Here is a 21,855-nt window from a genome sequence, read left to right as displayed (position 1 = left end):
AGAGATGCATAAAAATTATTTTAGACTATTTCCACCCAACTTATACCTCCAGCATCCATTTCCACTGGTGAATTTTGCTAAAGTTTGGTTTGCACAATGTAAAACATCATCAGCACTGGAGATGCCCTCATCAGGCCCCTCAGGGATGAGAGCCCCCAGGCTCCTGCTAACTTGCAGTGGAGCAGGAAGGGCCATGCCATTGTCTTACCAGACCAGCAGAGAAGGGATCCCTCCATCAAGCACCCTGAAGGCAGCCAGCAGAGCTCATAAATCACAGGCTCTTTGTCCCAAAGCACTGACAAAACTAAAGGCAAAAAAAAAGTAAATAAAATCTCTCCTGGTCTGTGCTCCCTAAAGCAGAGACTGAGCCAAGGCTTCAACTTGTATGCATCAGTATAGGTCTATTGATTCAAGAGATGACTCAACTTCAAAAAAGTCTCCTGCTCAAGGTCATGGGCCGTAGCAAAGAAGAGCTCTGAGCACAGGTTTTCTTACATGAAAAATACACCTTTAGCCACTCTCCATCCATTTTTTTTTGAGTGTGTGTTTTTGTAAGTTTACCTTCCTTATAACACATTAAGCTAAAATGCAAGTGCTTGGATACCCTGCCAGACTTTGGATGCAAAGTGTCCATCCAGGCCTTCAGGCTCTAAAGTTCTAATCACAAAACACTCCACAGTATAGTTCATGAGGCAGAAATAAGGGCCCCATCAAAAGCCTTGCACTTACTAGCACAGAACTTCGGGAGTCTGGAGAGTAAATGGGAGAGAGATTGATGGAAAAGGAAGGAACAATCAGCAGTCCTGGATTTTTCTGCAGAAACTCTCAACTGTACGGACCCAAGGGAACCAACAGGTTTGAAAGAGTTAGAAGATGCTTTGCTGTGCTGGATAAAGTCTACTGAAACAGAAAAGCCATCTTCTCCTGAAATTTGTATCTCTTGGAGAGCATGGGGAGCAGGGAGGTCCATGAGGAGACTGAGGGGCAGAAAGATAAAGAAGAGACATGGGATGGGCAGGCAAACAAGGTGAAAACAGAAGCACCTCCTTTGCCCGACGGCTAGTTTCCAATCATAAATACATTACAAAAGGAAACCTTTTGTGGGGGAAAACATAACAGCCAGCTGATCTCCATTCTACCAGGACACAGCTTATCCCTAGGAGAGGAAAAAGAAGATCAAAGGAAGCAATTTTCAATATTAAACACAATCTTAACATGATAGAAACGAATAGTAAGAACAGCTGAAAGACACTCAGGGTCTGGCAGAAATGTCTTGGCTGAAGGTATTGCAGTGTTTTCCATATTTGTCTGCTTTATTTTTAAACACCCAGAGCCTTTGCTTGATCAACACTTCCTTGTAAAAGAAGGAAGCAGAGGAGGAACGAGGGGCTGTGGGAAGAGAAGCAAATGAGGTTGGAAATTGATGATCCCAGCCATGAAAGTCAAAATTCCTACTTGAAACCGAATCCTCCTGGAACGCTACACAGGCATGAGGGAAAGGGGGAGGGAAGGAAAGAAAGAAGATTTATTACTTAAGCAGAACTGAAATTCTGATGAGAAAAGGGACTGTTCAATCTATGCCTGAATGTCAACGGCAGATCTGAAACTGGGTTTGTCACATTTCTCTCTCCTTTGCACACATTAAAAAAAAAAAAATTACAGGGGAGGTGGCTGGGGTGGTTTAAAGACAAGGAAAAAAGCCACTGAAGTCCCTTTATCTTATGAAGCCCTGAACTCTTATATTCCATTTATAGCTCAAGCTGGAATGACATCCCCCTTGATTAGCAAGCTGTCCAATCCAGCTGCATGTGTCAGGACTGTACAAGGCACTAAGTGAAATATATATATGCCCTTATAGAGTTTAGCGCATTGGGTCCACCTCCAGGGCACAGGCTGTAGCTCATTCTGACCACTGCTTCTCTCACGGGAATCACTTTTAAGATTTGTTTTGGGGTTTTTTTTTAAGTTCTTTTGGGGGGGCACCTTTACTTGCAAGTTTAAGCAACACAAAATGGCACCAAAGAAGGATGTAAAGAAACCAGCAGCAGCTGCAGCACCAGCACCCGCGCCAGCACCTGCACCAGCACCTGCACCAGCTAAACCGAAAGAACCCACCATCGATCTCAAGAGCATCAAGGTAAATGGATGAACGTGTGCTGATCGCGGGCCCAAAGCGCTCCCAAAGGGGAAAGTCAGCAGAGTCCCAGCCGAGACCTGCAGGGAAACGCTGCGTGTGTCTGGTTCCGGTTTGGGGACTGCAGTGAAATGAATGAGTAACCTCAGTCGATGGGTTTGTTGACCTGCCTGAGATTTTGATTGTTTGAGTAGCTGGACGGGTGTAAGGCATGGTGCATGATTTAACACAAGAGTGAAGCCTGGCCATTTAAAAAGTATTGTGGAGTGCGACCCTCAGAACTTCTTACCAAATCAGTATCAGTCTGACCTGTTTGGTAAAGCTATATTTAAAAAGAAATAAAAACCAATCCCCTCACCCCCCACCCCCCCACACAAAAAAAAAAGTAGGTACACGAGGACAGGAAAGTGTTATTGAAGCTTGCAATGCAATGTTTTCCCATAGTGCTGTTTATTTTGGTACTAGAACCAAATCTTATTTTGCAGTTTCCCCTCAAATTCCTTTCCAAATTTTTGCAACCACCTGATGACTCTTTGGTCATGTGTTTTGAGATCAGCATGGCTTATCTTCAAAAACAGAAACAAAACAGTTTAAAAAAAGAACGAGGGATTTGGCAGTTTCATCTATTTTCTTTTCATTTGCACTGTACAACAAACATTGATAGAGATCATGAGCTGGAAAGCCATGGATGGAAGCATTTCAAGTGATCTCCTCTCACCTTTACATTTTTGCTCAGAATTTGCAATTTGCTGCAAATTAAAAGCAACAAAGAGAAAAAGTCTTTCGGAGGTTTCCCTCTGACTACGCTTCCATTTGATCTCATACTGTCTTTAGACTTTGCATGCCAACGAACATCACTAATTGTTGCCTTGACACTGCGAAGAAAACTCCTTCATGTTGGGAATTTCTTTACTTAGGAAAGAGGAGAGGGAGGTTAAGCAGTTAAAGAGAGGGAGAGACAGACCAGTTTCTCCGGGTAGCACTATAAATAGTTATTCTCCACCTCTCTGGCAAGCTCATTGGTCCCAGGACCAATTTGCTAAATTCTACATAAGGAATCATGCCTATTATGGAGAAAAGAAGGAGTACAAAAACTCCTAGTAGGACCTACTCATTTTCGTCTCGTGATGAATTCTGTTTCAGGTATCTTAATATGTATAGTCCCAAGATCACGACCCATTTCGTGAAATTTCTTGAATTTTACTTTAATCTTCACAATCAGGAGTCAGTATTTTTCTGAAACAGTATGTAGCTTCTCATAAGACTGAAACTAAACCCACTGGCAAAGCAAAACAAGAGCAAAAAAAAAGACATTTTGAAATACTTTGAGCGATCATCATAAAGCTACATGAAAAGCCCACTGTTTTTGAGAGTACCGTCTGAAAATTAGATTAGACCTCACATTTCACTCATCTCCTGAGATGAAGGGGAACACAAGCTAGATTTCCTACTAAATAATTTAATATGATTTGATAGCTTTCTATGTCCAGTTCATTAGAAGAAAATAGAATTTTCAACTCCAGTGATCCTAGGTAATCCATCTGTACACAGATAGACTTAATAGTATATTACCAGCTAAAAAATGGCCAGCTGCAGTCTGAGGCATCTCTGCAGTTCACTCCTTTACTCAGACAGCTCTCTGTAATGACAGGAAATATATACTGGTAGCACAGAGAGAACGCTCCAGGTTTTGTCATATTCAGACTGATAGAAGAAGATAGTCTCCCTAAATTCTCTTTCTTTCGAATGACAATATCAGACAAAATATTTTCCTCTTTGAAGGGGGGGGGAAACCTGGGCTAGTAAGACAAAACTATTCTTTTAACACTAATGGCAGCACATTAGCATTACCATTCCTATTTGCAAATAAGTGAAGATATGAGCAGCATGATGGAGGTCACAGGACTACCCTGCAGTGTGGTGGGTGGCACAGCCCCTGCCCTGCGTGCTTATCGCTAACATATATCTGTCTGCAAGTATCTCCTCCACTCTTCCTCATGCCCTTACCAGGCAAGGAGCCGGGTGCCTCAGAGGCGCTGCACGGGTGGACAGAGCACCCCCCTGCAGCGGGGGAGCCAGCCCAACCACACGCCGTGGCCGCAAGTTAATGCAGAAACCCTCGCTGCTCGCGAGGGTGACACACATCCCCTCTCACTTGAGACGCCACATGGGTCAAGGACTGCCCAGGCAGACTGTGGCACCTCCAGTGCTGGGCTCTTTGAGAAGGCACCAGGAACAACCACGGCGCCTTTCATCCTGCCTTGGAGCAGGGGCAGGGACTGGACGATCTCCCAAGGTCCCAACAAGCCACCCTGGGTTATCCTTTTTCACCCTTTGAGAGCTCAGGCAGTGAAGGGAAACAATGTCTTCTTACAAGTGATTTGCCTGGGAGATGAGGCAGAGTCAGGAATCAAATTTTCTGAGTCTTAGCCCAGTACCTTAATAAGCATTAATTGATCCTGAATCCTTCCATTCACCCACCAAACTCTCAGCATGGGAAAAGGCACAGCACCATTTCCAGCAAAACTCTGGAGCCAGGGCATACTTAAAACTAAGCTTTTGACCAGGACCCAATGAGAAATCCTGTCCTGGGGCCCTTTGCACTCATTTTCCAGGCGTGGAGTCAAAGCCGAACAAGGGCATCAAGTGGACTCCCCTTCACCCCTCAGGGGAATTAGTGGCCATGCCAGAGCTTGCTACTAATGAGAGGTGACAGGGAATGCCAGGCTGCAGCACCACGATGATTTGGGGAGCCACACAGCAGGCAAACACGCAGAAAGACTTTGTTAGATTTAAAAAAGAGACATCCAAGCCCCTTCTAACTATTACAGCTGGAGTGGGTAAGGGCAGAGCTGCCTAATAAGTGGTTACGGTAGCCAAATAAGTTACATTTGGCAGTGCGCTTCATTTTAAATTGGCATCAGAGGTCATAATATTCTCCAAAACAAACAAGAAGGTGGTTTACAAAAATGGGTAGTGATTCTTTTGGTGGTACCCCTCCTCCCAGATGCCCTGCTTGGCCCATCTTCCGTGAGCCTTTTGGGGTGCACACTTGGAAGGTTAGGCTTTTTTTTTTCCTTCTCCCCTTAGGAGGTCTCAAGCTGGGTCCTTGCAAATGCAGGCACCCCAAAATTGCCTGTCACCATCAGAAGTTGTTACAGGCCTTTCACCCTCTTCTGTTCTTTTTTCCCCGCTTTAAATTAACCCAATTAAAGCAAACATTTGGCTATTTGCTAGTACGAATAGCAGCTGGTATGGCATTTTCTATTTTTGAGCACCATCTATTGACTATAAAACTGAGTAACAGGAATACCCAACTGCTGAAGACTCAAACCTCTAAAGTCAGCCCTTTCTCAGCTCACCTTAGGTTACAGTACAACAACCACAGGAAGTGAGTCAAGGCAGGGAGAAAGAATTTGTTTTCAAATGGAAATGTAAAGACCCTTTTTCGCCTACTCAGGAAGCAACATAAAACTCAATCTGCTTTGCACAAGCCTTTCCAGACCAAACTTATATATTTTCCTTATTGCTAGCATGGCCTGGATTTGAACAATAGGTACAAAGGTTAAAGATTAAATTATAACTGAAAGAGAAGCACAGGGTGATGGATGCATCTGAGAGTTACCACCAGGAACCAATTGTGATTAAAAGCAAAATGTCCGTATGGGTCGTTTTCTCAGCAGACCCCCAAGAATTCTGTAGTTACAACTGGCCTAGGACACTCCCAAAAAGATAGATTGTCTCTTTTGTCAACTTTCTTCTCCCACACAAGCCTGAAGTGAGAAGAAATGTTGAATTGACCAACGTCACTACCATGGGTCTATGTCTGCAATAACTGGGATGAGACATTAATGATGAGAATGTCTCATGCTTCGTTTTGCAACTGAGGCAGTGGGAAATGCATAAGCTTCGTATTGCTCAAATCAGTTTAACTCTGTCCCTATCACCAACAACAAAAGCATGGGCTTTTTTTTTTATTGGAAATCTAAAAGCCCTTCCCAGCACACACAACCAGTCCTTGGACTGAGGCCAGGTTCATAGCATTAACTGCGATGTTCAGGGATCTGGGTGCCGAAGACCTTGAGTGCAGTACTTCACAGGCTTCTGTTCTGCAGATGGTGATCTGAACATGTAGCACCCTGATCCAGTGTCACACTAGGCCCTTTACTTCAAGGATACACCTGAGCATCCTCTCTCAAGCAGAGATAGAGATTGTGTTCTTGCAAGTATCCGTGGTCTAAGTGATGTTCATTTGGTACACAAGGCTTCCCATGCTGGTGTTTTCAAGACTGAAATCCCAGGACACCAATTAGGCCATGCCCAACTGCAGATAAGCTACCTACGTCTTTAGGGGAAAAATAATTAGAAGCTATCAACTAGTAAAGACTTGCTAAGGCATTGTGTAACTGTGTGATGCATGATGAAGCTTGCTGCATGGAAGCAAACCTGTGTGATCATTTGTTTTTAAATACAGAGCTCTTAAGGCAGTAAAAAGTGTTTCTCCAAGTGTCCTTAATTCTTACTACATTCACTACTCAAGTAGGTCACCTCTGAACAGACATTGCGTTGGATATAACCAGAGAGAGATAAACTCACTAAAATGCACTGACAGAAAGCTTCTGGGCTGGAGGGCAAGCAGGACTGCAAATGTCAGCTGAAGCACTCAGAGAGCTATTATGCTGCAGACAAACTCCATGTGAAGCTGTGGAGTGAGAACAGGAATGTTAACAGCAGCTTCACACATAGTGCTAAGGGCTTTCTTAGGAACTGGCAGGTTTTTGCCTGAAATTTTTGGCACAGGCCTTCAGATTATGCCTGACTCCAGTGACAATTCCAGAAAGATTCCCTAGGACTGATAGACCCGTTGGACAAGGTCACCAGTCCCAAGTGCCCTTTCAGGTAGGAAGGGGACAAGTGCAAATATGACTTAGCCTTAAGAGATGTAAAGGTGCCTATCTGAGGCCCAGCATCCTGCTACCGCTTTGACCACGGAGATACGGCACCATTCGGCATTCACCCCAGAGCAGAGCAGCCCCAGCCACATCCCTTGCCCCTGTGAACCCCATCACTGATGCCAGACCCATGTTGGTGGCAGCTGCTAAATCACTGCACGGGCAAGGCAAGGCATAAAGGCGTCCCAGCACAGGTAACTTGGACATTCAGACTCAGCTACACACCAAGACATCCCTTCAGGATACTGTTGAAAACCAGAAGGAAAAGCAAACAGAAAAGCCACCGCTTAGTTTTCTTTACAAAGTTTTCAGAAGAACTTTGCCTCTTTTTCTTCCTGAAGTGCCGCCAAGCAAGGAGTCCCTCAAAAGTAGGGACTGTCCATATATATTAGTAGACGCTTTTTCTTATGTCTGCTAACCTGAAAAAATGTTTGGAAAATAATGATTTTTGACAAGATTCTTTCTTCATAATTCACAGCTTTGGCAGCATTTAAAAAAAAAGATATCTATAGCCTTTGGAGGGTGTGGGGAGTGACAAACTTTGGTAGAAACAGTGGAATTTAAAGCAAATTACACAGACAGTAACATTTCAAAAGCTCCCAGGGTAATCTCAAGTGTTAACAGCAGTTCTGTGGCAGAGCCTTTTTCCCCAATCAACTAATAAAATCAAAACAACCCCACAATATCTCTAAAAGACTGTTTAAAACCCCCTTAGAGTGCAGAGGGATTGTAACAGATAGTAACAAGATATTTGAGCTTATCTTACATAAGGCAAGAAGAAGGTGACTAATTTAGCCAATGACCAGTAAAGAAAGAAGTTGTCTGTAAGGAGATATGAAAAAACCAAGCTGGAAGTTTGCCCCCACTTCACTGAGGCTTTATTACATCTTACACCCATTGCCAAAAAGCACTGTCAACTGGCTGGTTTACCGCAGAGCACTTAAATGTCAAGTAGCAATAGCTTAAATAACGTTAATACTCTAAGACTGCCGCTGGGAGGCACATTAAAACAACAAATCCCCGTGAGAGCGGGGCCCTGAGCCCTCACAGTTCCTCACACATCCTCTCGGTTACACACATTCATGCAAAACTAAGTGCAATTAGAAGAGGGACACTTTTATAAATGAGCACAACTGAATGCACTTCCCCCCATAAAGCTGATGAAATCTGTTCAAAATGGTGGGATCGACAGCGTACATTTCACTCCCAGACATTTCAGAAGGGCACATGAATGAATTGGCGAGGCTCATCCAAAAGTCGCACAATTGTAAAGCAACTGTGAAGTTATGAGCTTTAAAGTAAACAAACTGGAAAGTTATACAGAATGCTTAGAAAAAATTCAAATTCATCTGCAGTTAAGTCCATTAAACTCAAAGAGATTTTAAACTATTCTTCCAAGCCTCGTGGTATCTCACACACGCAATTTTCTCTCCTATATTAACGGTGGTCATTTTTATTCCTTTTTTCAATTGTATTTCCAGGCAGCTCTGTTCTCAAAACAGAGCGCTCTTTCCCAAGAGCTCATCTGCTCCTAATGTTTCTCCACCTCATAGAAGACATGAGGCTAAATCCATCAGGCTGTTGATTCTTACTTAAATGAGAAGTAGCCTCTCTAAAATCTGTGGCATCAATCGCACAAGCTATTGAACTGGGGTGAGGGACAGGAGAATGATAGCCTGCTTTTCAGAGGGGTTTGAGAGCTGTGTAATCCTGCACTCAGTGATGTCTACTAGAAAATATGTGCAGCTGTATTAATCAAGGAGCCAGCACTAATGGTGAGCAGATATCATATGAACTGCTGTAGGCACAATCCTAGTTTATCTCCACCCAAAAATAAAAAAAATCCCTCTAGTCCTGAACAGAAAGCTAAATATACAATGAACATCCTAGGAGACTCTCCAATTTTCTCCTCTCTGATTTTCCGAGACATCTGATATGCTCAGTCTCTTCTACAGAGACAGTACCTTGAAATATCTGGTGACTCCTAAGATGATTCCCTTCTCTGTAATTCACCCAAAGGGTTACAAGCAGACAGAGCAGCTGAATGCTTTAACTCCCAGCAACATCTTTTCCCAGGGCTTTTCATCCTGTCCAGACATTTACACATTTACAGTGAGCACAAAGTGACTCTCACTCAGCACAGCTGTACTCAGTCCCAGTACCCACCAGACTAAATAGGTGAGCACAGCACCACGCTGCAAAAGTCAGGGCCCTAAGCCCCATGAACCAGTGATTTGTTGGGAAAATAGGAAATTTGGTAATAATTTGGAAATAAAGATCTGTGTGGATTGCGTCTTCTGCTTAGCTGGTGACAGAGTTGCATACAACTCTATCCACCCCACCGTACGTAACCGGGACCTAGTCAAAATGCCTCTATCTAGCAACAAGATGACTAGAAGGTGGTCACAAACTATACAGGGAAAAGGCTTAATCTTGAAAACAAACAAAAACAAAAAAGCCAAACAAAATAACCCAAAACATACCACCTTTTTCTTTGGCATAGATAACCTTCTGGATAACGACTTTGTCCGTCCACAAATAAGGGCTAAGCCAAGTTAGAGAAATCCAGGTCCTTTTGGTCTTTCCATATGTTGCCATTCCTTCAACCTTTTATTATTTCTACTGGGGAGGGCATTCATTCTTTTTAAACCAAACTCCCTGAAATTTCAACATATTCCCTGAAGCCCTGAGACTCATCATGTCCTCTGACAATGCAGAGAACACTGCCAGGATCAAAACAAAGATCAGGTCACTGCAAAGTACTTCTTTCTACCTTTTGAAGTTTATGAAGGCTCCTTACAGAATCAGAAATCTTACATTTAATTTCTTTTAAAGAGTGTTTGAAATATTTTCTATACTGAGGCCGTTTGTAGGTGCCCTTGCTCAAAACAAGTAGCACTTCAAGCCCCCAACAGACCCCATTGGCTTAAAGCAGGATGATTCTTAACTCAAGGGAATGCAACATGCCCACGCTAGAATATTTCTCCCCAGCAAAACTCTGTCTAGTGAGCTTTTAGTCAAGAATCAGTAATAAAATGAAGGGCTGCTGTGGTGCACTAGTATTTCCACATCTAAATTCTGAGACAAAGTCTCACATAGTCAAAAGATCAATGAGCTTATATGTAGACCCCTCTCAATTTATAAGTATTTGATAGCCCATTCAAGCCAGATGACTAATCCACGTATCAGTTTTCTACATGCACCCCAATTATTTTCTGCTTGGCATCTAAAGTCTTTTGGGGTAAGTTTTGTTGTAGCCAACCATAAAGCTTATCTGGAAGTAAGAAAAAATGTTCAGGAAACTTAATCTGAGTTTTCCTTTAAAAAAAAAATAATTAAATCCTGTCTTCAGGGGAACATTTTCCCAGTTGCCAGCACTGCAGGGCAAGAGGCTAAGGGCAGAAGGAAAATTCCACAAAAGGCAACACACTGCGTTGACCCAGGCAACATTTCAGCTCTGCCAAAGTCTTTAGAAAGCTCCTCTATTAATGCATTAGGACTGATGGCCAAGATCTATATTAGTTTTCTCACTGCTCGAGCTCCAGCCCCAGCCCGTATTAGTCAGGAAGCCTGCCCTGCGCTAAACCTGTGGTAGCTAATTGAGAGAAAAGCATCAACCCCCTCTTCTATGCAGCCACACCTGATCACAGCTACACTTTGTCCCGAGTACATCCCTGCTCCCACAGGCCAATAGATCACAGACAGCAGAAGAACCAAACGTGAAGGATTGGCAGTGAAGTGTTTTTCATACTCAGTATATTTTCCAGTTATTTTTCCAAAAATGCAAATAATCTGTTTGGACAGAATGTTTTCCAGCTAAAATGGCAAGCTTAGAAAATTCTTTGCAGTTGTATCTTTAGCTTTTAAAATAGGAAGTAGGAGGTTAATGTCTCAAATCCAACCAAATATTTTGACATATTTTGATTGCTCAGGGTTTTTTTGACCTATTTTGATAGCTCAGTTTTTCTAAAAAAACAAAACAAAACAAGCCCAAAAACACAACAGTAAAGTCTGCTTGGATTTGATTCTTTCTTTCAGAGCCCTCAATATACTGAAAAGAGACATTCACATGCTTATCTTCAGGGTAACTAAGTGAGCTACAGGAGAAAATTTCCCTCACTAATCACATTTCATCATTAGAAAACCAGGAGCGGTGAATGCTCAACAAAGGAAATAAATAGAAATTGTAGAAGGAACTTGAGTTTGCAACAGGGAGTCTGTTGTTGTCACACAACCATTCCCACCCTGGCACCATGACACTCTTGACCCAGTTGAGGTGATGGGGAAAGGAAGAAGTTTGGAGCAAAGTTTTCTAATCCTTTACAATGTCTCATGGCATCAATTTGGAGATTTGACCCGGGCTTGGAGGATGCTACATGGAAGGACTAGAACTTTGCTACTGAAGAAGCTGCAGTCTCTACCTCCTGCAACCTACCTAGGAACTCCCCACTTGTAGTCCCACCATGACCCCTCCTCTCTGCAACCCAAAAAGCAAGTATCCCCTTCCCCACCATGAACAGTCATCCTTCCAATTCACAAAGCCTTTGGGGGTCTTTGCTTCTATCATGGCTTCTCCCTTACTGTCACTTCACAAAAACCTCAGCAGCACCTCCTCTCACCATACCAGTGAGCTCTGAAGCTGGCATACTGGGTGTCCTGGAGAGCACAGGCTACTGTGAGTACAAATTTCCCACTGCCCTGCTGGGTACATCTCCACATGAGCTGCTAAACAAGCAACACAGCTGGATCCAAAATGCACGGATAATTTTTCCCTTAAAAATGTTCAAAATCTGGAAAACGTGAGCAGTACAGAGGAAGAGCTTCACAGTGAGACACCACCTCTGTCAACAGGTTAATCTGTTCATTGCCAACAACTGGACCACACCGCGCGGACAAGCAGCAGCACCACTCATCTGCTGTTGAGAGCTGTATCATCCGTACAAGGGGTTGGGCAAAGCCCAGGGAAGGTACGAAGACCATCCAGCTGCATCTAAAACACAACCTGCAAGCCACGTGTAAAACCAGCCAGCTGGGCAAACACATGGCACCTCTCACCCTCAGCGCTCCTTGTTCGCTGACTTTATAGCTTATTGGAGAAATAGAATCCTTCCCTATAAGGAAATCTTGGTAGGTCTGGACAAGGAATACCTGCTCTTGATGGTATGGACCCAGAAAGTGCTGACATGAATCAAACTTACTGCTTGCCACTCCCTGCCCTCTCCAGCCTCCTAAAAATAGCCACCAGAAGATGTCGATCAAGACATGGAGCCTCCTGTCACTTTGCCCTAAGAAAGCTAAAGAACTCGCCAAGGGGAGGGACCTCTCCTTCTGACACCTAATCCAGGCAATGCCGTCAGCGCTGCTGGATAAATAAGGGGAAGAAAGGCCAGGAAAGCAGGACCACTCTCGAGACCTCTCAGCTAATCCCTCCTGCCCGTCTGCTGCTCTGCTTTTCCAACTCTCAACCATGGTGGGTCCACCGGAAAGCTAATGGTTAGCAGCGAGCCAGTGTATTTTACATAAGTAAATCAGGCTTCTCGCTCAAGTTAGTTCTAGGGGAGGGAAGGACAATCCATAAGACAGTTTAGATTTGCTTGGCTTTCCTCCTTAAACCTATGCGAGGTTTTCCAGTGAGCCTCAAATTCTGCACCAGGCAATGGTAGACGTGCAGCTCCTGTAGCTTCAGACAGAAGGGTTACAGTTTGCTAGTGCTGTCTGCTGAGCTTTTTCTTTTTAAATCGGATGCAACCTGCTGAAGTGGCAAAGGAAAATAGTAATATTTTTATATGAGAAAATATCATAGTTTAGTAGTTTATGAAACAATGTATTGTCAGAAACTAATTTGAAACACAAACTTTAAGGGATTGGCTTAATTTCTATGTTAATGGAAAAAAAGCTGCTTGTTAAGCAATACTACTTCAAATGGTCTTAATAAAATGGGTCTATACTAAAACAGAAAACAGTAAATGACCTGATGATACAGTAACAACTTCTTTGTTAGTTAAGAGACTTTAGATTTTGGTCGGTTCTAGCCACAACCCTGACTTTCCCTGGGATGCAGATTTTAACAGAATCTTTAAGAATAGACCTGGTGATGCATTTTTGCTAGGGAAGTTGCTAGTTTAGTTTGCTATGGCCTAATTACACTAGGCAAGACAGATATGAGAGCGCTTAGCTACTTTGTGCTATTTGTTTTCTCTCAGTGCATTTTCAGCAGTACTAGTTCTCTTTTCTCTCTCTTTTTCTTCCCAACTGCAGTCCTTCACTCCTGACCAAATTAGTGGTAAGTGAAATAAAAGTTAAACTTTAACTGGGGGGCAGGAGGTGGAACATAATGGCTACCAAATGCTAAATATTCACTAGTCTTAAGAGCTCTTTTGCTATCTGCATTACTTCTGCACATCTGACAGGCCACATTTTTGCTGTTTTGGATGATGACTCATGGATTGAGCTGGATGCTTTAGAAAACAAACAGGTTCTCCCCAAGCCCCCCCTTCCTAAGCTATTTTTTATGATTGATTTCCTTTCAACAGATCGAGTTCTCCCAGGAGCAACAGGATGGTAAGTTACAAGAGAGCCAATGTGTTTTACATGTACATGGGTTCAGAGAGGAGCTACAGGCTCAGAAGTTTAACCTTTACGAAAAGATGAGCTAGGACTCTAGCTGGTATAAATCATCACACTCTTGGCTTCAGGGGAGCAGTGCTGACTTATGCTGAACAAGAATCTGACCATGGATTTACATGTAATTTATCTGGGTGCTTACGTGCTGCCCAAGCTGAGACGTTTCTGCCATGGTACGAAGAGGAAATACGCTGGTTTTACCAGCTTTACCTACAGAGCAGTTTTCAGTTGTGCTCCTGTACTGGCCATTCACAAGGATGCCAAAAACGGGTCTTGCATTTGAAAGTCATCGGGTAAATAGGCAGATGAAGGATGACAGAACGAGGGAGCGGGTTGAAAATTTAACTTAGCTGCAGTGACATTGCAATTTTACATGAATGGAAGATGCAAGAGGCCTACATGTCACTTTTGCCAGGAGGTGTTGTGGAAGGGAAGGAACAAAGGCTGTTTTACTGTAAATATATTCATGAAGCATGGAAACAGTTAGCAAATAAGTGACTTGTGTAAACTGTTGCTTATAAACACAATAGACTGGATATGCTGCAATTTTTGAGCCTCTTGCTGTATTCTCTGATTCACAAGTCACCAGCAAGTTCCAAATTTTTTTCAATCTGCTAGAAAGATCCAATTAAAAACTCTGACATGAACAAAAATCCCCACTGAAGTTCTTGAAATCTAAATTGGCAGGTTTTAAATAACCTAAGAGATGCATTTGGGCTCTATTAAATAACATAGGTTTAAAAAATGTCCAAAATTCAGAAGCAAATATAGTAGACTTCTCACTGTGAACAAAACATTTAGAATGGAAGATACAGGGATATACTAGAAGTCCAGAGAGAGAAATAGCTAGAAGCAGGTCTTAAGAGACAGCCCTGAACTCCCTGAACACCAGCCTGCTCTGGGTTACACCATCAAAGCAATAAGGAGAGGTATAGTGCAGTGAGACTGGAAACTTCTCTCTTCCTGCAGTCCAAACACTCCTGGTTACAAATAAAATCTTTTGGACTCTTCCTCACTTTTTTAATTCTTTCAGAATTTTAAACTTTTAGAAAAGGGTGGGGAGGGTTTATGGAAGAATGCCATCAATTCAAAGCTGCTGGCATGTGTAACAAAGCAAAATATTTCTTTCAGCTTCCCTACATTTTTTGGATCATCCAGCTGCTGTAATGCTGTGATGACTGAATCAAGCAGTAGAGTAATTAAAGGCTGTTTGGGAGAGGGAGAATTTCCCAGGAACAGAGATGTCCCACCCGCAGTAGCTATTTCCATGCACACAGGCTGACACACCAGCAGCTCGTTAGTATCCTCCTCAGAGATGGATTTTAGATGTGCTTCTTCCAGCAGAGGTAGAAACTTGGACTAGCTATATATATATTAAAAATAAAACGCTAAAAAGAAAAATCCCACAGCAAAGATATACTGCAGTGAAATGCATGCCTGAGAGACAAAAATAAAATCAGGCCTTTTCTGTGAGCTGGGGAGCAGTGTTCAGAACCCAGTGAACATAAAACTTCATGGGATTTACAAAACAGAGAAACTCTCCTGATGGCTTTGCTAATAGCAACCTGGCATTGTTTTATACCTCACTCTGGCTAAATGTCATTAACGCACCAGATGAAAGATTGGATCATATGGTGTAAATCACTACAGCTCTATCGACCTCAGCTGCTAGAGCAGGAGCTGATATCAAGTTGGTATATTGGAAGGGGAATCTCTACACAGGTCCAGAAGGCCTTGATTTCATACCCTGCAATAAAAGTTGTAAGGGGAGAGGGTTAGCAGTAAAGGGTTATAGGTCTCTCACATCAGACAGTAAGAGGATTAGTTTCAGATGTATTAGGTTACAGCCTAGCAGGCCAACATCCTGTATCAGCAGTTTTACTGGGTGCCAGCAACTCCTCCACTAAGGCAGTATATGGATGGCTAAAGCAGGAACCTAAATACCTCTGCGTCACACATCCCCAGCACAAGATGAATGAAGACATGATTTGAAATGTGGTTTATTACTCCTAAATCTGCCCCAAGGCACAAAGAACATTCCACATGCACACACTGTGAAACAGAAAGCCTGTCTAGCTGCTGGAAGCGCATCATGGCCAAGGGAAAAACATTTCACTTGGTTTACTTGGAGCTAAAACACAGCATCATCAGACACTGCAGTGCAGAAAAGATCAACAGCAGAGTCAAGATGCTCTTGATATACGAGATTCAAAGATGGCTTTTTAGCTGGAGCCTTCACTTTCTCCCCTCCCTCTTTTTTTAAAAACATATTTCTTTATTCATTGCTTTTTAGCTGGAGCCTTCACTTTCTCCCCTCCCTCTTTTTTTAAAAACATATTTCTTTATTCATTGCAACAAATACTCTGAAAAGCCTGAAAAATATAGTAAGATGATTAACATGGAAATTTGCAATAGAAGATGAAGATTGGCAATGCAATGAAGGCAACCATCTGTGCTGATTTTTGTAGGAGAAATGTCTGTACCCCAAGTCCTTGGTCAGCAGCAAGAGGGAAATAAGTGAACGTTGACCACTTGTCAGCACTGAAAGAAGTTTCAAGTACTACCACTGGAAAAGCCAGATAATATTCTTGCATCTGTAAGAAGCAGGGCCAAGACCGCAAAGGTCAGAGAAGAGAGAGAACAAGCATGGGTAGAAATGTCATTGTAAGGCAACTTTAAGGGTAAACAAAAGTAGAAGCATTTGTAATCCACCTTCAAATTTCCCATTAGTGCTGTGTAGTTGAGATGCTGGGATTGCAGGCAGGACCCACTGAAGCAGGCAGATGGTTTGCACTGCTAGGTACTTTGACAGAAGAGTCCCAGTCCTCTGGCAAGGAGTGGAGTGGATAATAACATTTTTAACCTCTGCTGCTATGTCATGTAAAGAAACCTGTTCTTGAATGGCAATGTTTATAGAAAGCTTATCTTTCCACGTGCTTGAAATAACTACGGGGTCAATCACAAAGCTATCGATGGCTATTGGAGCCAGGAAAGCTATGAAAGGTAGATATAAAAGTTTAAAAATAGTGAAACCAAAATGTCAGAGGGGAGGAGTTTTTCTTGGGATTGTGGGCCAAAGATTCCCCTGGCTAACTCCCCTGGAGGTGGTGGAACAGTGCCAGAAGACAACAGGCTCACATCTCTGTCAATACAGCTTGTCAATAGGGAGCTACCTGGCTCAATTTAACCGTTGTTCTTCCCTTGCAGAATTCAAGGAGGCCTTCCTCCTCTTTGACAGGACTGGTGATGCCAAGATCACCCTGAGTCAAGTTGGTGATATCATCCGGGCGCTGGGGCAGAACCCTACAAATGCTGAGATCAACAAGATCCTGGGCCACCCCAGCAAAGAGGGTAAGTGCCCTACAGTCTCTCATGGGCCCTTCTTGAGGCTCAGGAACTGTAATTAGGCAACATCAACAGTCATAGCAGGAGGGTGAGGAGCTTTTGCTCTGATGGGGAGCAAGGGGGACTCTGCAGCAACAACACATGGGATTTCTCCCATTCCTTTTGAAGAGGATGATGGTAATGGGGAATACATTGCTCAGACAGAGGAAAAAATTCTTAGCATATGGAGAATTCTCTGTAGGGACCATTTTGGTGTCAGCTTGGTGTGGTGTAACACACACTCATTGCTGCTTACAGTCCATTTGTGCTCCTGCCCTTGATGAGGAGCTGTAAATCCATTTCTAACAGCTGATACTTAGCTGTTCAGGTCCTTCCAGTGCAGGATTTTCTGCATAATCCAAGACATGCCCTGGGACTGGAAACCCACCTGCTCAAAGCTCCTACAAACCTGGGCATGCTGAGGCATATGTTGGCCATAAATTATAGTGGCCATTTTCCATTGCCTTTTCTCCCCTCTTAGAGATAAAAGAAATGGTAAATACTGTAGTCACCTCCTTCTAACAAGGACCTAGCTGCAGGTGATCCCTGATGTCAGTCACGCAGAATCATGTTAAGATGGGCTAAATTATATCCAAGCCCTCAGGCCTGGTAAAGGCAGCTTTGAGGAACAATTCAGAAGACCTGAGTTAAGCATTAGCACCAGTGGGAAGCACCAAGCAGAGGACTAACAGGGAGGTGAGACCATGACAGTACTTTAAGTGACTACAGCAATACTGACAGTGATTTTGATACAGCTGGGTAGTAAAATAGCTTCTGTAACAACTGTATATTCATAGAATGATAGAATTATAGAATCACAGAATCTTCATGGTTGGAAAGGACCTTTGAGATCATCGAGTCCAACCAAATAACCTACAATCTCTGCCACTAGAGCATGCCCTGAAGTGCCAAATCTAGACGTTTCTTAAATACCTCTAGGGATGGTGACTCAACCACCTCCCTGGGCAGGCTGGTCCAGTACCTGACCACTCTTTCAGTAAAGTAATTCTTCCTAATATCTAATCTAAACCTCCCCTGCTGCAACTTCAAAAATCTCTCACACGTTTCTATCTATTATATTTCATTGCTGCCCAGATGAAGGCTGCTCTTTGCAAAGATCCATGAGAAAAAAAAGAAAAAAAGAAAAAAGAAGAGCCTTTTATTTGACAGCCTTGCTCCAACAACAAACATTTGGGGAAGGCCTCACTGAGGACTACAACTTCTGGCTCATGATAACAAAGGGGTTAGATGCACCAAGCTTCTGAGTCCTTAAACCTCCACGCTGAACGTGTCAATAGGAAATCTGGACACCACCCCCACTAGACATTCCTATTTTTAATTAGTTTATTCTTTTGCTAATAGTCTCTGCTGCCACATCCAAGAGACCCTGAAGAGTCAGTAACATGTCAGCAACGTCAGGGGCTTGTCTAAGTCGCAGCATCCCCCTCATTACCTTTTCTCAGTGTTGGGGCTCAAGATTTCTGTTTTACTGTAAGCCTTAGTTCCCCCCCTCCCAAAATCCTTTCAAAGATCAACTCATACAGCAAGTTGCATTTCTGAAAGAAAAATAAACATGCACATAAATATGTAAAATTACATGAGAAGAGGGCTAGAACAAGGATATGAAAAGTGACTTCCACGATAAGAGAGAATCCAGATTCTGCAAAGGAACTGCCAAATCCCGAGGCAAAGACTAGAGTAAAGCATAGAAAGAGGTGTGCAAATGGGGTGGGAGGCTCTCCCACATTTCAGGGCAAGTATCCCAAAAGAACACACATAAAAGTGTCTAGCATTTAGCAACTGTGCTGTCTTTCCAGAGATGAATGCCAAAAAAATCACTTTTGAAGAGTTCCTCCCCATGTTGCAAGCAGCTGCTAACAACAAGGAACAGGGTACCTATGAAGACTTTGTTGAAGGTCTGCGTGTCTTTGACAAGGAAGGCAACGGCACAGTCATGGGGGCTGAACTCCGTCACGTACTGGCTACTCTGGGTAAGGGATTATCATCTCTGTGAGGACTTTAAAAATTGCTGCTGTTTGAAGGCATGAGAAGGGGAAGAAAGATACTCGAACCACTTTGGAAAGGTAGGAGGCTACAAACCCAGAAAAGACTCCGGGTTTCCTAACTGGGAATCCAGAAGGAAAGCAAACACAAAACTCAGTAGAAAGCCAAAAGAAAAGGTTTGGTTTATTATTTCTAAATTCAGCCTAGTGTCTGTTATTTGAGGACTAGAGAGAAAAGGCTGTACACCTCAGTGACGTAACACATATAGACAAAAGTAGAGGATTTGCTGCATTATTTCTTTACTCTGTAGGAATAACTAGAATCCCTGTGTTTATACACATGTGCAGAACTTCTAAAGGAAGTTAAAATTAATAAAGCTCAGTTCATATATAGGTCTTTTTATTACTAACTCAGAAAATAAGGGAAGCCTTTGGAAAAGCTGTAGGGTTCAGCCTCAGTTGTGTGTTTGTGAAAGACTTAACCAAGCTCTCTCCACTTTCCAGGTGAAAAGATGACAGAAGAGGAAGTAGACGAACTCATGAAAGGTCAGGAAGACTCCAACGGCTGCATCAACTATGAAGGTAGGTGCAAGAGTTCAACACCCTCTCATCCTACATTTCTTCTCTCTCTCTCTCACAGAGTGTCATGGCAGTTGGCTTTTAGATTCCCAGGCAAGTCAGTTAGACAAACCTACAGCTGAGTTAGGCTGAAAGGCTTGTGCATGATAATGACTGTTGCAATATGCTTAGCCTGGAGTCACACGACTCAAAAGACTAGATTCAGCCACAGCAGAGAAGGCTACTTGAGTCAGCGCCAGATCTCTAGACTCTCTGGCCTTCTGTAGAGCAGTCACAGTGATTGGAACCCATCCTATAGCTAATGCTTAGACAAAGTGCTCTGTTGGTCATATCACACTTAAGCAGGAAGAGCATTTGATTTGTACTATGTTAAACACTCAGAACTCTCTATCACATTGTTGGGTCAAATCTGATCAGGAACATGTGTTTTTAATGCCATCAGCTCACGAACAGCTGTTATTTTTAAAGGTATTTCTGAAAGTAACATTTGCTGCTCCTTCTCACTAGCATATCTGTATTTTTCCACAGCGTTTGTAAAGCACATCTTGTCTGTCTAAGTGGATTTCCCCAGATACCAGTGGTATGTCATTCTCATTTGCACACTTAACCTGGTCTGTTTGCTATCCTTAAAGACTTACACATGCCCACGGCCAGATATAGGTTATAAACCAACATGACACCATCTCCCCAATGATACAGATAGAACGAAATGAGAATGTTGTCCAAGAGCAAAGAAAACAGGAATGCAGATTCCTGGGGCTTGTTCACAGCTCTATAACCAGTTGGAAACTGTGTTTAGTGGATTTTTCAAACATACCCAAGCTGTGAAAAGAAATGCTCAGTTTATTCATGAGCATGGAAATGCTCAGGCTTAAATATCACCCTAGAACTCTGCTGTCAAACAAAATTTGAGTTTAAGCTATGCAAAAAGACAGCCTGAGACATTTACCCTATAAGCACATTGAAATTTGTGGGTTTTTTTCCAAAAAAAAAAGGAAAACAAAGCAACACCTTCTGATAATTTGTAGATTTCTGTAAAGACAGAGTAGCCTGAATACTTGTGTGAACTACTGAGAACAGCTCTTCAAACAAAATAATCATCTGAAAAAGAGTATTCTAACAGACATGATCAATAGTCAAAAGCAGACTTCGAAAGTACCAAATCATTTAGCAGTTCTTCTACAAGTAGGAAAAAAACAACCAAAAAACCCACAACCTTGATATGCTGACATTTTCTCCAAAGAAAAACCCAGCAGCTGTCTTTAAAATGCAAACATAAAATATCGTGGGTCTGTGGGCTTATTTGAACTGTTATTCTATCCCAGGAAAGACATATTCTCAACTCCTGTATGAAACAACAAACACCCCAAAATAGAAATCAAGGGCTCGGTTTGTCATTTTGCAAGTGTTTCTTCAGCCAACATTGACTTCAAGTCCAACTCTCACATTCCTTCCCAGAACAAGTCAAATTCAGAAAGACCAGATGGCACTCGAGATTTGCCTGAGATTCTCGCTCAGTCTGTCACCATCAACATGGAAACTGCATAGAACTGGATGATGCGCTTCCAACCCCACCACTTTTTACCAGTGCATCCATAGTTATCACCTCTGGGTCACTACACTTTCACTTGAAAAAACCAAACCTTCACCAAGGCAAGCTAGACGGAATAAACTGCTACCATCCAGGACCCATCCATCCCAATCATCTCTTTCCATGTTGTTTGCATTGAAACAATGTAATCTCTTGGAAAAATAAAGCATCAATAAATCCCTGTAGTCATTTTGTGGCTATAAAGTCTTTTTTTTTTCCTCTAAAGCTGTTCAAACCCACTCAGAGCAGTGCCAGCACTTAATTTATTTTGTCTGTATATTGTATTTCAGAAAATAAAGTTTTATGAAAAAAATAATAAAACAGACATCTTCAGGAGGTCACTCTACTTAATCGGAATGCAAAGTGTTTTCTTTGGGGACTGGGAGAAGGAGTAATTAGGGATCTACCACCTACATCAGCACTTAAACATTTCTGGGAGAAGGAGACCTGGTGGCTGGTGTCAGAGTAGCTCCCAAGGTGGCACCTGCCCTGGCACATCAGGCGAGACCCAAAACCAGCCAGGGTGGCCCTGCTCTGGGGGGTCATGCAGAGCCACTCTTCCCAGCAAAATCTTCTCCATAATGCTTC

General features: G+C 42.8%; 1 protein-coding gene across 3 annotated transcripts; it reads left to right on the top strand.

The window, feature by feature from the left end:
• Positions 1–1,868: 1,868 nt before the first annotated feature.
• Positions 1,869–21,618, top strand: MYL1 (myosin light chain 1). Of its 3 annotated transcripts, none has more exons than XM_063342288.1 (7): positions 1,869–2,137; positions 13,620–13,647; positions 16,918–17,061; positions 18,912–19,085; positions 19,602–19,679; positions 20,205–20,256; positions 21,135–21,618. In XM_063342288.1, exons 1-6 carry the CDS (start codon positions 2,012–2,014, stop codon positions 20,231–20,233), a joined length of 579 nt encoding a protein of 192 aa, XP_063198358.1. In that variant the 5' UTR covers positions 1,869–2,011; the 3' UTR covers positions 20,234–20,256; positions 21,135–21,618. The 3 variants fall into 3 exon arrangements, with proteins under 3 accessions (XP_063198358.1, XP_063198359.1, XP_063198360.1); XM_063342289.1 differs by lacking the exons at positions 1,869–2,137; positions 13,620–13,647 and adding exons at positions 12,423–12,556; positions 13,345–13,369; XM_063342290.1 differs by lacking the exons at positions 1,869–2,137; positions 13,620–13,647 and adding exons at positions 12,465–12,579; positions 13,345–13,369.
• Positions 21,619–21,855: the final 237 nt, after the last annotated feature.

Source organism: Chroicocephalus ridibundus, chromosome 7, assembly GCF_963924245.1.
Source record: "Chroicocephalus ridibundus chromosome 7, bChrRid1.1, whole genome shotgun sequence".
In the NCBI taxonomy this organism is placed as follows: Eukaryota; Metazoa; Chordata; class Aves; order Charadriiformes; family Laridae; genus Chroicocephalus; species Chroicocephalus ridibundus.
This window is presented reverse-complemented; position numbering and strand designations above follow the sequence as displayed.